Genomic DNA, 16,365 nt, shown 5'->3' with positions numbered 1-16,365 from the left:
TTTAATAAAATTAAGACTTTCCATCATTAAACCTAGGAAAATCTACATTATTGACAGGGAGGGCTAGAGAGACTCTACACCCCCTGTACATTCCTTCTCTCACTTACACCAAGCACGAGCACCACGGCTCAGTAGCAGATCGCTCTAAGAACTCTGCAGGCCTCGAGTAGTCCGAGTTCTCTGCCCCGAAGAAGTTGGTAGAAATCTGATAGTAGCTGGGCAGCTAAGCATCCAGGAAGCGCACCCACTTAGTTTTCGTTTTCACTTTGCCATTGGAGGCTCATATATACTCCCTGCTGCATCTTCATCTGTAGTGTTTCAATGAACGACAGGGAGAAGTCTGGGAGTGACTGGCGGGTGGGTAGCTTGCTATACAACAAATGCATTGCTGTTTGGGAACCTGTCGAGTCTTAAGAGCTGCCAGGCGTGGTGTAAGAGACATCAGTTTGCCTCAGTAGTGCATATTGATGTCTTTCGAGTTCTGTTACAGGTGTGGGTGCATCGTACATTCACCAACACAGCTACCTTACAACTTTCATTTTAGCAGAGCTGCCATACATCATTTCATTGCCTTCTGCTGCAGGCTTCTGTGCCTTTAGAAAGCTATGTCTTGAAACAAGGAGCCCATTTCAAGAAAACTGTAACTTGAGATATTTACAACAGACATTGAGAGTGTGTGTGAACAATGGCAGAGTGTAGGTGAGCCTAGTACACCTACGCCGGCAGGTGCATGAACTCTACGCTATATTTCTAGCTTCTGTGCACTATTTCTTCCGTTCGTGTAGGTGCTCTGCATTGTTCTATTGTCACAGAAATGCAAAAGAACCTCAAAATAAGTGATATAGGTTCCTTGTGCTTTGACCTCATCTTGAGTAATGCCTCTGCAGGGCAGAGGTAGGAGGAGGGGTACATAGCCCAACATTTCTGCAGCAAGTGCATTCACTGGCTGAGCTACCTTACCGGTGTGCCGTTTCCTCACACACCACAGACTCGCTCTTTACATCCCAACGCTAGCCCAGCCTTGCAGCTGGAACAACTTGATGTTTTGAGGACCCGGGAGTCACAGCACACTTACAACTTGCATTGCTGCTTGCAGGTTAGAGGTAGTTGAAGCACAGTGGAAATCCATGGTAAACTCAATGTAGTGGTGTGCCATCTACAGCATTTTGGTGTTAAATGGTGCGGAGGGACTAGAACCTACCCGCAGCACTAAGCAAATACTGCCATTGTGTCTGTACTGGCATTGCACATTTCACCCCATCTATGACGCACTACAGTAGGGGTCTCCAGCCTTTTCTGTAATAAGATCTAGTTATTTTCAGTGAAATTCCTCCATAGCAACTAATATTTTTAGAGAAGTAATAGTAACCACATAGGACACAAATACATTAGTGGCCACCAAATACACTAAACCAGCAGTGACAGACTCAGTGCATCAAGTATGGTTGCCAGCGGGCGTGACCACAGCGGCAACCAAGATGCCTGCACGGCTGTGAAGTTCCGGCCAAGGGTGCCCGACAAAGTAGATACTGGGCGACACTTCCCCCAGCCACACAGGCTTCAAACTTTGAGGTGCCGGCAAGGGAGGACCATGGGACCTGAACCCACGCCCCAGCGGGCCCCGATGACGAGCGGGGGCCAAGATTCGGCCAGAGACTGCAATACGGCCTAAGGTGTGCTTGCGGCCTAGTGGGGCCTGCCACTGACGAGGGCCGCTTGGGTTGCTGCCGCTGGGCCGCCCACTTCCACCTGAGACAGCTGAGCGCTGGGTGGGGCCCACCGCAGCTGGGGGTCCCGCAGCCCAGATCAGACTGCAGGCGAATCCATGAATGGGACAACTAAAATAATGGCAGAGCTGCGTGCAGGCTTCCACTCAATTGATGTCAGACTGGACGCACTGGGGCTAGCAGATTAGACAGTATGGGAGAGAAAATGAGCAATCACGTCACCTGCCTGGATGCAGCAGAGCAATGCATTTCTGGCCTGGAAGCTGGCAATACATCACTCACTAAACAGGAGGATAAAATGGAGCCCCTCCTTAAAACAATGTGTTGTATCCAGGATAAATGAGCTGAAACAGGTAGGCATATAATCCACGTTTATTTCCAAGGTAAACAAGAACCACCTCCAGTATTCGTCCCCGGCACCACTCCAACCGCCTTCCTTTCACTCGCCGCACCTCCCGCATTCCACACCTCGAGTCCCCATCCAACCCTCTACATTCCTCCCGACTCGCGAGCCCTCTACATTCCACCCGACTCGCGAGCCAACACAACATACCATCTCTTTTCCCTTTTTTTTTTTTGACTTAAAACAAAACTATACAATAACTACAAAAAATGATAAAACTAGGAAAAAACAAACACAAACACAAACCTAATAATAACAATACCATCAAAAAAAATATATATATATACTATAGATCAGCTCTTAATTTCCATGGCACAAACTTTTGACGGGAAGATCTGCGTGGAAAATCATCCTCATACTGTAAAGCTGACTTCTGAGTATTCACATTACGTAAGTTTTGAACATGTAAGGAAGAACTCCTATTTGCACACCTGTCAATATCATTACAAGGATTCAATACAGGCTCATCAGGTGACTTCACCACTCTGGAAAGATTCCACCAACGACCATCTTCAACCATAATTGCACTTCCACAAACTTTCTTTACCCTGACAGGCTTCCCAAAACAATCATCACCTTTTCTTACAGACACACATTTTTTTTATACGCACCAAATCTCCAGGGAATACCTTGCACAACTTAGTGGCTTTGATCAAATCATATCTCCTCTTCATACGTTCTTGACCTGACTTCACCTTTTCCCATTCCAATCCCTTTTTACCACCACATAATCCCTTTGTATTCAACGAACTCTTCAACCAAGAGGGAAAGAGAACGGTGGTTGGTTTACGCCCTTTTAATGCTTCAAAAGGTGACACATTAGTTAATGAATGAGGTGTGGAACGATAAACCCACAACATGGTGCTTACCGCTTCAAAAACGTCGTAATTATTGTGTCTAGCCCACTTTATACAGTCACCAACCACCCGATTCATCCTTTCAACTAAATCATTTGTTTGTGGGTGAAATAATGAACTCTTCAAGTGCTTAATACCAGATTGCTTAAAAAACGTCTCCATTTCCGCATTAACAAATTGCACACCATTGTCAGAAATAATAATTTCCGGAAAACCTTCCCGCAAAAAGACTTCCTTTAGAAAATTCACAGCATTAAGCGCTGAAGGAACTGGATAAAAACGAACCTCGGGCCATCTACTATGATAATCCATAAGAACAAACGCATATCGTAAGTTGTGAGGAAGAAAATTAAATGGGCCAATCATGTCAATCCCCAGCTTAGACCACGGTCTAGGAGGAATTTCAATAGGATGTAACGGTGGAGTAGATACTTTTAACCCCTTTTCCGCCGAATTACAAACAAGACACCCCTTGACAAGCAAATCGACCTCTTTGTCCATAGATGGCCACCAATAACTCTCTCTTAACCTCCTTTTAGTCATAGTCACTCCAAAATGTCCTTCATGCGCTATTTTAATCAAACCTGAACGTAAATCGTGTGGGGGAATGCACCTTTCACCCCTCAACAATATCTGATCTTCTATAGAGATCTCATTTGCAACTTTACAAAATGGTTGTACCGGTAAAGGAACATTCTTTTCACTTGGCCACCCATTAACTACAAACTCTTTAACTTGGTTTAAAATAGGATCCTTTGCAAAAGCCACCTCCCAATCATCTTTAGTTTAGGCTCTGGACATCGGTAGATCCACAGAAGCAATAAAACAATCCTCTCTATCGTCCTCAGCATCAACACTCTCCAACTCTCCCAGAGGTAACCTAGAAAGAAAATCTGCTCTCACATTGAGCTTCCCCGGTAAAAACTTAACTTCCATATTGTACTGCAACAACTTAGTGGTGAGACGTGCAATGCGTGGGGTAGTGTAATTGGTTTTTCCCCCACCGAGAATGTATAATAAAGGTTTATGATCTGTCACAATAACAAACCTCCTGCCCCAAATGTAGCTCCTAAACTTCTCACTTGCCCAGACACAAGCCAACAATTCCTTTTCTATTACTGAATAATTGACTTCAGCCTCCCTCAACACTCTAGACGCATAGCTGATCGTGACTTCACCATGTTCCGTGTCCTGGACCAGAACTGCCCCTAAACCATATTTGCTGGCATCAACCATAATTTTACACGTTAATGCCGGATCATAGGAGTGTAAAGCTTTAGTATCTGTCATTTCAGCTTTTATCAATTCAATGTGTCCTGACAGTCCTTGTCCCATTTAAATTCAACACTTTTCCTCAACATATTTGACAAACACTTCATCTTGGAGGCATAATTTGGAATAAATCTGGAATAAAATTCACATAATCCTACAAATGATCGTAACTCATCTTTATTCTTAGGGGGAAGACATCGCCGAACCGCATCCACTAACCCTGGTCTTGGTTTAACCCCCTCCGACGAAACAACATGTCCTAAAAATTCAATCTCTTTCCTCCAAAATTCGCATTTCTCCTCCTTAACCACCACCCCATTATCCTCAAAAATCTGTAATACCATCTTGAGGACTGTATTGTGAGCCAGTAACTGTTTGGCAAAAATCAAAACATCATCCTGAAAGACCACTACACCCTCGACATCTTTCAGCAAAAATGACATGATGCGTTGGAAGACTGAAGCAGCTGAAGCAAGGCCGAAAGGCATTCTACGAAATTGAAAAGTACCAAACGGGGTGTTAAACGCTGTTAAATGCTTAGAGTTTTCGTCAAGAACCACCTGGTGATAAGCTGAAGCTAAGTCAATTTTTGAAAACCAGACTGCGCCACTAAGTTTTTTAGTAGATCACAAATTCTAGGTAAAGGAAAAGAGTCTACCCAAATCTCTTTGTTGAGACTTCTTAAGTCAATACATAAACGGATCTCACCATTGCGTTTGCGAGCAACGACAATGGGAGACAACCATAAACTAGATTCAACCGGTTCAATCACACCTGAAGATTGTAACTTTTCCAATTCTGAATTAAGGTCCTCTCTCAAACTAAATGGAATTGCTCTTAACTTGTGCTTTATCGGGATAGCATTATCTTTAACTTTGATACAATGCCTAAAACCTTTGATACATCCTAAAGTTTTCCCAAAAACCCTAGGGAACATTAAATGAAGAGTAGACAAGTTCATGTCATCACAGTCTCTAACCACCATTACCTGCTCAGTGGTACCTGGTCTCAATACCATCCCAAATAGACCTTGGTGGAACCAGCCTAAAATATTAAGACCTTTGACAGCAACATACACCTTACCACGGATCTTGCGCCCCTTGAATTCCAACACATCCTCAATGAATCCTTCCAATTCAATCCTCCTTCCTTCATAGGAAACAGGAGCACTATCAGGTGGAAACAATTTTCTATGACCCCACATACTCTTGAACAGGTCTAAAGTTATCATAGTAATGCGTGCCCCAGAATCCACAAGCAAATGAAGTTTTTTACCCCCCACACAAATATCTACATACGGGTCCACACACTTCTCACATTCATTCACCGGCAGTTGCTCATCTGTGACAACCACAATCATGTCACGGAATTCAATTTCCAAACACTGATTGGACTCTTCACAAATATCTGACACACTGCTGATATTAACCTTCTTGTCACTCTTGACACTCTGACACACTCTAGCAAAGTGGCCCGTACGGCCACATTTGTGACAAATTACATTTTTAGCAGGACACCCTTTCGAGTCTTTCAAATGTGGAACATTCAGACATCTAAAACAAATATTAGTGCGTTTGAAAAACTGATTATTGTTAGTCTTGAATTCTTTGCGTGATGAGACAACACTGACACAAACTTTTTCATCTTCCTTGCGTTGATACGAAAGTTCTTTAAGAGAAATTTGAGCAAGTTCAATGCTTTTAGCTTGCTTGATAACCTCCTCAAGTGAAGGATCACCCATCGTAAGTAGTCTTTGTTGAATATGTCTATCATAGCAATTCCCAATAAGTTGATCCCTGACTAGTTGGTCACGAAAAGCACCAAATTGGCAATGTGCACACAATTTACAAAGCGCACTAACAAAATCGTCTATCGATTCATTTTGTAGCTGGATCCTTTTGAAAAATTTGTGGCGCAAAACAACAAGACTGGGTTGTTTGTCAAATCTCACAATCAGCTTCTTCACTGTTTCCTGATATTCATCCAACTCTTCATTATCAGTCATTTCGATTTCAGGAAGATGTTTCAAGGTCTCTCGGCCTTCAAATCCCAGGGAATATAATAACAAAAACTTTTTCCTTTCAGGTCTATAACGTGATGCCCCAATGGCTCCCAAATAAGTCTCAAAAGCATCAAACCATTGAGACCAAGCCACTGGTGGTTCCCCAGGTGTTTCAAGAAAAGGAGGAGGAGCCGAGACAGATTGCATATTTATGAACTATAATTAGACAATCTAGTGGTAGAAATTAAATAGTAATATAAACCACGTACATAGAAACATCTGACGTAATTCTGAAGAGTGTACTTATGCTGTAGATCTGACAAAAAAAACAAGTAACCAACCTCCTCTTTGGCAAAGCTCAACCAAAAAGGTCATTTTATTTTGTTTTAGAGAAAATATCCCCTTGTTTTGACAAAAACGAGTTCCTGTCTCCTCGTGTGTTTGGTAGGAGTAAGTAACCTCTTTGGCAATGTTCAAACCAATGGTCCGTTTTCTAAGGGAAGTTCGCCTTATATTCCCTTTACTTTTATTTTTTTTTTAAATTGACGAAGCGTCCTGAAATGCTAAGTTACGCAAGGACGCGTTGTAGGAGAGCGCGCGTGAACATGCGAAGCAAGAAAGCGCTCGCGGCCGGGGACCGAAGATAAATCAATATTAAATATCACACACACAGAATGGCAAAGGCGTCTGAGTGCGCGTGTGATTCAACATTTAAATACCAGAAACTCTCCGTGACTCTTTCCAGCGAAGACAAAGATCTCACTCACACCGTAGATCCGTTGGCAGTGCAGCATCCGTTTCTCAAAATATGAACCGAGCGTAGGTTCGGAGATGGTTCCACAAAGATCCTCGTCGCCAAAATTATGCTGTATCCAGGATAAATGAGCTGAAACAGGTAGGCATATAATCCACGTTTATTTCCAAGATAAACAAGAACCACCTCCAGTATTCGTCCCCGGCACCACTCCAACCGCCTTCCTTTCACTCGCCACACCTCCCGCATTCCACACCTCGAGTCCCCATCCAACCCTCTACATTCCTCCCGACTCGCGAGCCCTCTACATTCCACCCGACTTGCGAGCCAACACAACATACCGGCTCTCAAGAATGAAAATTTGGAAGCCAGATTGCACCGCTATAACATCCGAATAACTGGCATTGCGGAAACCAACATGGAACGCCCGGACCAATTCGTGGAGCAGCTACTGATAGACCTGTTCGACCGCCAGAGTTTCACAGATACATTAATAGTCGAGAAGGCACACCGATCCTTGGGCCCTTGGCCCCCGCCAGGTGCCACCCCTCAGCACCTCATTGCCTGGCTGCTTAACTTCTGGGATAGAGATACGGCGCTTAGACTGGGGTGTGATCGTGGCCCAGTAAACTATCAGGGTACATCTGTTTCAATTTATCCTAATTTCACGTTAAATGGAACAGGAGGCCCGTCGCAAATTTCACAATGTCAAAACACTACTTCATAAAAGGGGGTTTCGATATGACACGGTATACCCCGCAAGGCTAAGCATAGACATTGGAGGGAAAGCCCGTATCTTTGACAATGCGCCCGAGGCGCTGACCTTTTTCAAGTCACATACTACTGATCCCGCCTCCTCTCCTGCTCATGCTTTAGATCGTGCTGTGGATGCCTCCCAAGACTCATCCGGGGCAGACCTCTGTGTGGCATATCAACCACATAGATGGAGACGGGGGCTGGCCACTACACGATGGGAAACTGGTGCCATGCCGTATCGTACTAGCCTGCTACATGACTGTATTGCGGTGCCTATATGCCTACATGTGCCCAATATCAATGAATACACTGTTACACTTTACTCCTACTTCTGGGCACCGATGGCTCGGGCATTGCCCCACCCTCTGGTTTATACCACGGTTTAAGTGTTCTAAGATGCATGTTTTATTGAGTTTTCCACAGGGACTCACTGAGCTGATTAGGCTGTGTGTGTGGAGGGTTTGTTGGGATGATTGTTGTTCTGTTGTACGTTTACAACAAATGTTCTCACCCGTCCTCAACTAGCTGAGCAACAACATGTTAGGGATTTGCACATTTGACTACCACACCTGGTATCCTACTTTTGGGACATGACTGATATAGCTCAATTCACGTTTATCAACCTTTCATGCCTCATTTGGAATGTAAGGGGGTTGAATAACCCACAAAAGGGAAAACAGGTACCAGTATATTTAAATAGGCACCGGGCGGGCCAAGATTGCCTTTGTCCAGGAGATGCATCTTTTTCCGAGGGACTCAAAGGCGTTTGCCAAGTCCCTGGGGCAACACAGATACTTCTCTTGCTACAGCTCCTATTCCAGAGGGGTATGCGTGCTCATATACAAAATGCTTCCCTTTACACTCCTCATTAGTTTCATAGGCGAAGAAGGTAGATACGTCATACTCCATGGTTGTCTCCTCGAGTAGGAGGTCTTCCTGGTGAATGTTTATGCGCCCAATACAGACTCCCCAGATTTTTTTTCAAATTCTCTCCTCCATTATGGCCAGGTTTGATGTTGCTGCATTGCCACTGGGGGGTGGAGGGGGGGGGGGGGGCTTCAATATGATACAAGACCCATTGTTTGATTCTACAGGCATACACCCCACTAGCAAGCTGCTGGCTATCAGAGTGATTCTGAGCATTGGGGATACCTTTCATGTCCGGAATGTATGCAGCACTTACATCCGACTACCCCGCGTTATCTTTCCACTCTGCCCCATATGCAGCGGAGTCTCATATTGACTACTGGACGTTCTCTGACTGTGCCCTTCCCTGGTTGCACACGATCTCTTATATGCCCTGTACACTTTCAGATCATGCACCAGTTCAGATAGTCCTTTGTGTCCCGCTTTAATGTAACTTGGAGAAGTGATAGATGTTCCTCAGCTCCAACCTGCTTGACACTGTGTTTCATACAGAGCTCCGGGAAGCAATTCTAGAATTTTAGGTTAAATACCGGCTCGGTGGCCCACCAGGCCACTCTCTGGGAGTCCTTTAAAGCATATATTCATCTCCAAACATGCTGGTGTACTCGGAGACATCCTCCGTAGTATCAAGCGGGTAGAGGAGCGCCTTGCAGAACTAGATAGTCCAGAGGTGACACAGGATGGGGAGCTATTACTTGGTGAACGTTCAAAACTTCTAGAGGAGTTTCGCTCACTGACGGAGCGGGAGGTTGCTTATTTGAGGAGGTATGCGAGGGCTCGTCACTATGGAGGAGGGGGGGAATGGCATGGCCAACCTCATTCGCCCGACACCACAACCCACATACATAACGGAGCTTCACACTCCTGAAGGCCCTGGGGTCACAGATACTAACAGCATTCTTATGACGCTGTTGCAGTATTACGGTAGGCTCTACTCCATCATTCTCTCTGGGGATGGCGTGGATAGGGCGGCATATCTACAGGAGTTAGCAATGGTGTTGGTGGATGATGCGCAGCGCCAATTTCTCAGAGAGCCAATTTCGGCTGAAGAGATCGGGCAGGCCATAGATGCGTTGGATGGGAGCAAGGTCGTATGCTGAGATGTATGCTGAGGCTCTTGACCATGGAGTGCTTCCACCTACCGTACAAGAGGCGGTACTCACACTTCTGTTAAAGCCACATAAAGACCCTAAGCAGTGCACATCCTATAGGCCCCTCTCCCTCTTAAACTTCGATAATAAGATTCTAGCTAAAGTCATATCAACATGGCTGGCTTTGCTTATTGACAAGATTATTTCCCCAGTGCAAACCCGTTTTGTCCCCCACAAATCCACAACCTTCAATCTTTGCACAGTCTTCGCATCCATAAACTGCATATCTCCCACTGTGCTGGCGGCCGTTGCACTCCTGGATGCCGAGAAGGCTTTCAACTCGTTTGAGTGGCCATTTCTCCGGGTGATGCTGGAGAAAATGGGTCTCTAATGGATTTATAATAGTCATCATGCTCCTCTATTCATGCCGACTGGCCATTTTAGAGTAAATGGGGTGTTTACAGGTGCATTCCCGGTCGCCCAGGGAACCAGGCCATGGTGCCCCGTGTCGCCCCTGCTTTTTATTATAGCTATGGACCCTTTAGTCCAATTCCTCCAAGTCAAGCATATGCAGCAGGGGCTTTGGTTCAAAGATGGCCCACTACTACTTACCATGTATGCAAACAACATCTTACTATTCGTTCGGCACACACAGTCCAACCTCTGTCCCCTCATTTCCGAAGTTGTGCGCTTTGGAGAGTTTTCGGGGCTGCATATTAACTGAACGAAGTCTGAGCTATTTCCGCTCACCCCTGCCACCACAATGGAATCAAGCAACTTTCCGCACAGGTGGTGTGAGGACCCAGCCAGGTATTTGGATATTGTTATCCACAGGGACAGGGAGCAGGTGATCTGTCCGAACTATGGTCGGCCATGAAGAACTTAACGGCACCAGTTGAGAGGTGGATAAGGCTACCACTGTCTCTGGCCAGGCGGGTGGCCCTTATCAAATGATTGTACTCCCTCAGTTTCTCTACCTTTTTCAAAACATTCCCATACCACTAACCAATGTCTTCTTCGCTCAGCGTCGGGGGCCAGCTGACCAGCTGGGTTGGGGCCAGGCGGCAGCCCCGTGTTAGGTGGACGACTCTTGTCCTGCCATATGACAGGGGGCGGGGTTTGGAGTGCCTGATTTCCAAATCTACTATCTTGCTGCACAGGCCCAATTTGCTGCGCACTGGTTCAATGTGGATGCCAGGGGGACCCTCAATCTACCAGAGAGGGACAATGCCAATCCCATTCCTTTATCCTCTCTCCTTCCACAGGGCATCAAGATAGACCCTAATGACACATGACCACTTTCCACTACATGCTGGGCTTGGCAGAAGCTTAACTGATTGCCCTTTATGTTGCCCTGCACTTCCACTGCCCAACAACACTTGGATTCCACCTACCCAGGAACTGGTGGTACAGCACACCCTCCTAAAATTGAATATTACAACAGTTGGTGACTTTTTCCCCAATGGGCATGCCCTGACGCACACTGTTGACACAGATTCGACACAGCCACACCAATGGACCTATTTATCCTTCGATGTTTACATGCTGTGTTCAGAGCATGTATTCCCTCTTTTCCTCTGGCCCCCGCCAATTTCACCCCACTGATAACTTTGAAATCCACTCCATTGCCAGATTGTATAAAAGTTGCATGGCCCTCAGGCGCACCTACGATCTGCAAACAAGGGCTCACTGGGAGGCCGACTTGGGCTGCTCAATCCCCAATAAGGTCTGGGAATACTGTTGTACTCAAACAAAACTCATATCCCCAAACCGCTGCCATAAACAGCTCCACTTTAAGTTTCTACACCGGTGTATGTCACTCCGGCAATGCTGGCAAAGCTTGACTCCACCAGATCATCAAGTTGTCCCAAATGTGGTGGGCCAGATGCAGACTTTGCACACAACTTGGCATTACCCCATTGTCCAAAAATACTGGGACAATATATACACACACCTCTCACTAATGACAGACGTGGACTTAAACCTCGCTCCCCTGATGACACTGCTGGGATATGTGTCTGACGTGCCCTTGGTGACACGTAGATATAGAACAATTGCACTATTACTGGCCAAATGAGAACTGGCTGTCTGCTGGGGAAGCAGGAGATGACCTACAGTAAAGGCTTGGATTAACAGTTTGATTTACTGTGACACCACAAGCAAAGTACATGCCACTCTGCAACCCTCCCCCCCAATCGAGCCCTAAAGATATATGGAAACCCCTGCAAGTGTACCTCTTAAAGAACTCATTTGATTCACAGGCTGTGTCACCTACCGCCTAGACCCCTTCACCACAACATGCTGATGTGCCTACACCCAACTGTTACATATACAATTTATGTGCCTTCCCCATCTTCATATAGGCAAAGGTGTGGACTTTTTAAAGTAATATTACTGAAGAACATTGCTGTAATACTAACGTGCTCATGGTGTAATAATGTTTAAGGATATTAAAAATGCGAGTGTTGAATATCATTGTTGGATAATGCTTGATTTTCTACCATTTTTAGTATTTTTGGTACAAAAGAAATATCAATAGCAGCTAAAAAAAAACAGAAAAAAAAAAAAAAAAAAAAAAAGAAAATGGTTGGCATCAGTAATATAAAAACATGCTTTGTGTTGAAAATGGCCATTCCTGCAGGGTCACCCCCAAACTTTTTGCTTTCCTCCTCCTCGTTTTCAGACCTTGTTTTTGTTGGCTTTAGGACTCTGTTTTCAGACCTTGTTTTTGTTGGCTTTAGGATCAAGTGCTAAAATGTGAGTGCTCGCCCCTTAAAATGTGGTAATATTGGCTTATCCACAATTAACATATTTAATTTACTCATACGTCCCTAGCAAAGTCCACTATATGTGCCCAGGGCCTCCAGCACGGATTGTGCCACCCACACAAGTAGCCCTTAAACAAGTCTCAGGCCTGCCATTGCAGAGCCTGTGTGTAGTTTCACTGCCACTTCGATGTGGCATTTAAAACCTCTTGTCAAGCCTTAAACTCCCCTTTTATTACATATAAGTCACCAATAAGGTAGGACCAAGGAAGGCCACAGGGCAGGGTGCTGTGTAAGTAAAAGGCAGGACATATACTTTCAAGTTTTACATGCTCTGGTAGTAAAACCTCCCAAAGTCGTTTTCCACTATTGTGAGGCGAACTCCAGGTCATAGGCAGCATTGTGATTTCCTTATTATACTTTTAAGTTGTAATTCCTGATCAGAAAGGAGTTGCTGCATCATGTTTCTTATCATTGGAATGGTAATGATAAGTCCTCTTTACTGGTGAAGTCGGATTTATTATTACTATTTAAGAAATGCCACTTTTAAAAAGTGGGCATTTCTCTGCTCTCACTACTCTGTGTGTCAGACAGTCTATCTCCAATACACGCCTGGCCTGGCCGAGAGCTACATTTGTGCTTTCCCTCCAGACACCCACAACACAGGACACTCAACTGCATACTGATGGGTCTTCCTGGGCAGGGAGGACGGGAAGGTCTTACACTTACACTGCAAAGGGTAGTAGCCTGAGTCCCACACAAAGGGCTGATTACCCCCAACTGATAGTCTGGATCCAGGGCAGGGATGAAAGTGGGACCTGTGCACTTCAGAGAGATCCTTTAAAGTCATCTCCCATGTCAAAGGCACCTTTGGGTATAAGTGCTGGGGCTTTGACCCTACCAAATCAGATCACTACTGGACTTGGGAAGAACTCTCCTGGAGTAAAGACTGCTCTGCTGTGCTGTAAAGATTGCCACTATGCCTGGACTGGCTGTTCCAAGGAAGTGCTCTGCATTGCTGAGCTGCACTACTGCCTGCTGATCTATTTCCTGCTGAGGACAATCCCGGGACCCATCCTACTTAACTGCAGTGTCTCCAAGGGTTTGCGCTGGCTTGCCCCCTTTTCTTCTTCAGTTTAAAGGACATCAAAGACTGCATGCAAGTCTCCTGGTGTGGCTGGACTCTGCTATATACGAGTCCTACCCTTGCCCGAGGTGCCCCTCTCTAGTAATGAGCCTCAGAAGTGGGTTCTGCAGCTGATTCCTGCAAAAACCAATGCATCGCCTTGAGTGTGTGTAAATTTTGCTGCATCGCTCCTTCGACACCGATGCTGCTCGATGACCGCGGATTCCCATTCTACTTTGCTCGACGATGACGCATCGCATTCACTTCAACGAAGCAAGACTGTTTCAGCAAACCCTGTGTGGATTCTGTGGCAGGTCTATCTTCCATCGCGGTCGGTCTGAATTTTGGATTTGCTCCAATCTCTCGCGAGTTGATGTAACCTTTTGACCTCTAGTGACATCTAAGCACTATTTCACATTTAATCTTTAAAAACTCATATCTCGACTTCTACTGATTGGATTTTTGTCATTTTGGTCTTCTTTTTACTCAGATAACTATTCACTGTTTTTAGGGTCGAGCTTGCATTGCATGCGCTCGCGCATGCGTATCGTAGCGAGACGCTTTAGTATTTAGAAAAGGGCTCGGAGCCCTGTCAACTTCACGTCAGTGTTTTTTATTGGTTCGTGGGCTTGCTTAATAAAATCTACTTGCTTTCATTAGTCGAAGGTTCGCATAGGTCATGCCTTTTCCGGTGGTTAGCCCTCCTCGAGCGCAGTGACCAAGTACAGAAAACATGCAAGGCTCGTTGTTTTCCATCGGGCTCGTGGACTTCTTTTTCTCTAATTTACGAGCGCGATCTCGCTTGGCAGAAGTCCAGCGCTTTACATAGTTAATTTCACTTTTTCGGGTTATGTACATAAATGCACTTTTTCCCGATAGGTGAAAAGTCGGGTTAGGAGTTTACAACGCGATCAGCTCTAACATGAGCAAACGCGAGACCCGTTGCATTGTAAATGCTTGTTCTAAACTGGTGTGTAGTCCTTTGTGGTGTTTTCATTGTGTTACTGAGTGTGTGTTGCACACATAATTTGCACACTACCTTATAAGTATAGCCTGACTGTTCTGTGCTAAGCTACCAGAGGCTGAGCACAGGTTAATTTGGGGAGTATAACTAACTTACCCTGAGTAGGATTGTGGTCCCTACTTGGACAGGAGGCATACCTCTGCCAACTAGGAACCCAATTTGGTACACTTTGCCACTGTGAAATGCCTCTACATGGGTAAAACTTAATAGCTATAGCTGCAATAGACCTTACACCAAATTAATATTATTAATACGTCTCCCCAAAAGCATTTGATTTTTTGCAAATGGTGACTTTCAATATATTTTGGAAATGCAACCATTTTTCTCCAGACATCAACTTAGGATTTCTGAAAATACAAATTTTTTGTCTCAAATACATGTTTTTCAATATTGGTATACATATATTAGTTCAACTAAACAAAGCTTCAAAATTAGTTCACTGGGCAGGACATAGGAGAGCTACTTAAAGAGCGCTGGATAGCTACCAGTAGCTCACAAGCTACTCATTGGAGAAGTGTGGACTACAGACTAGGTGTGTAGAACGCCAGCGCACAGCTACAGCACAACTGCTGCAAGTGTAACCCTTGTGTGTCTGACTTTTCTGATTGACAGGGAACAGTACATAGCTTGGGAAATCCATCCAGCCTCATGGCTGCAGATTGTGTTCCAGAGGGGCAGCGCAGTGCTGTAGAGGGAGCCAGGGGGACAAAACAGCTCTTGGCAGAGGGGCAACAAGCGAGGAAAAAACACAGAGGTAAGTACACGCTACAATTAGGAATACACCAGAACACAAAAGAAAGCGCAGAGTGCAAAATGACAGGCATAATAGGCCCTCTCCTCCCCGGCGCCAACTCTGGCCTCTTACCACAGAATGTGAAAGCGCACTGTAGACTGCCCATCACGTGCAGATTCTTTATGGCTTTTACAGCCCTAGCGTTTTATGCTCTAGGGAAATGCATGCACATGCTGCATTTTTCTGTACAGCGCCCCCAGCTGAGTTCACCTATAGTGAATGATATTTTACTCTAAATGGGCATAAGATTCTCAGAGTCAATTTCAGGATAGAGTGCAGAAAGGGTCTTCTGGCTTATCACAAGGCAGCATGCTTCCAATTTTCATAGGATACGTTTTATCCATCCTCACTGACTGTTACCATGGCTCAATAAGTGCTTATCTTAATTAAAGACTTCTCGTCCACCGGACAAAGAAGACTCTAAAATCTCTTGCCCGAGAAGGAAATAGACATGTCTCTGGCATTGGGAGAAATCCCACATCCCTACTATCAGCTCTCCTGCAGCTATAAAGGCCTACATGTTTAAGACTCCTACTAATTTGCCTATATGGATCACCTGGTTTTCTTCTGGACCAAAAACTAATCCCTGCATTGTGTAATAAGATATACAAGACACTGTTTATTTGGCTACCAATCATTCTGTGGCATGCATGCATTCATTCAATTAATATAAATCACGCTGAGATTTCCAGGTCTGTATATACGGACATGAAACATCTGTCAAATCAGATTCCTTATTATCAATGCTTGCATCAAATATCACCATCCCAGTGTTCACTTTGTATAATGCTGCACAGCTTCTTTTAGGAGCAAAAAACATGTCAAACACGAACACATCACTTGGTGCACATTCATCTCCATAAACATG

General features: G+C 45.0%; 1 protein-coding gene across 2 annotated transcripts in view; it reads right to left on the bottom strand.

Moving 5' to 3' along the window:
- The window catches only part of UFC1 (ubiquitin-fold modifier conjugating enzyme 1), a 93,119-nt gene that overhangs the window by 40,107 nt on the left and 36,647 nt on the right, over nt 1-16,365 (bottom strand). The window contains exon 2 of one of the 2 annotated variants that reach the window (XM_069217821.1): nt 7,029-7,147. The exons of the other annotated variant lie outside the window; for it this stretch is intronic. Coding sequence (XP_069073922.1) covers nt 7,029-7,055 — 27 coding nt within the window. The 5' untranslated portion in view covers nt 7,056-7,147. The remainder of the gene's footprint in view (nt 1-7,028; nt 7,148-16,365) is intronic. 2 annotated transcript variants of the gene reach the window in all.

Source organism: Pleurodeles waltl, chromosome 12, assembly GCF_031143425.1.
Source record: "Pleurodeles waltl isolate 20211129_DDA chromosome 12, aPleWal1.hap1.20221129, whole genome shotgun sequence".
In the NCBI taxonomy this organism is placed as follows: domain Eukaryota; kingdom Metazoa; phylum Chordata; class Amphibia; order Caudata; family Salamandridae; genus Pleurodeles; species Pleurodeles waltl.
The sequence above is the reverse complement of the archived record's forward strand: the minus strand, read 5'-3'. Positions and strand labels throughout refer to the sequence as shown.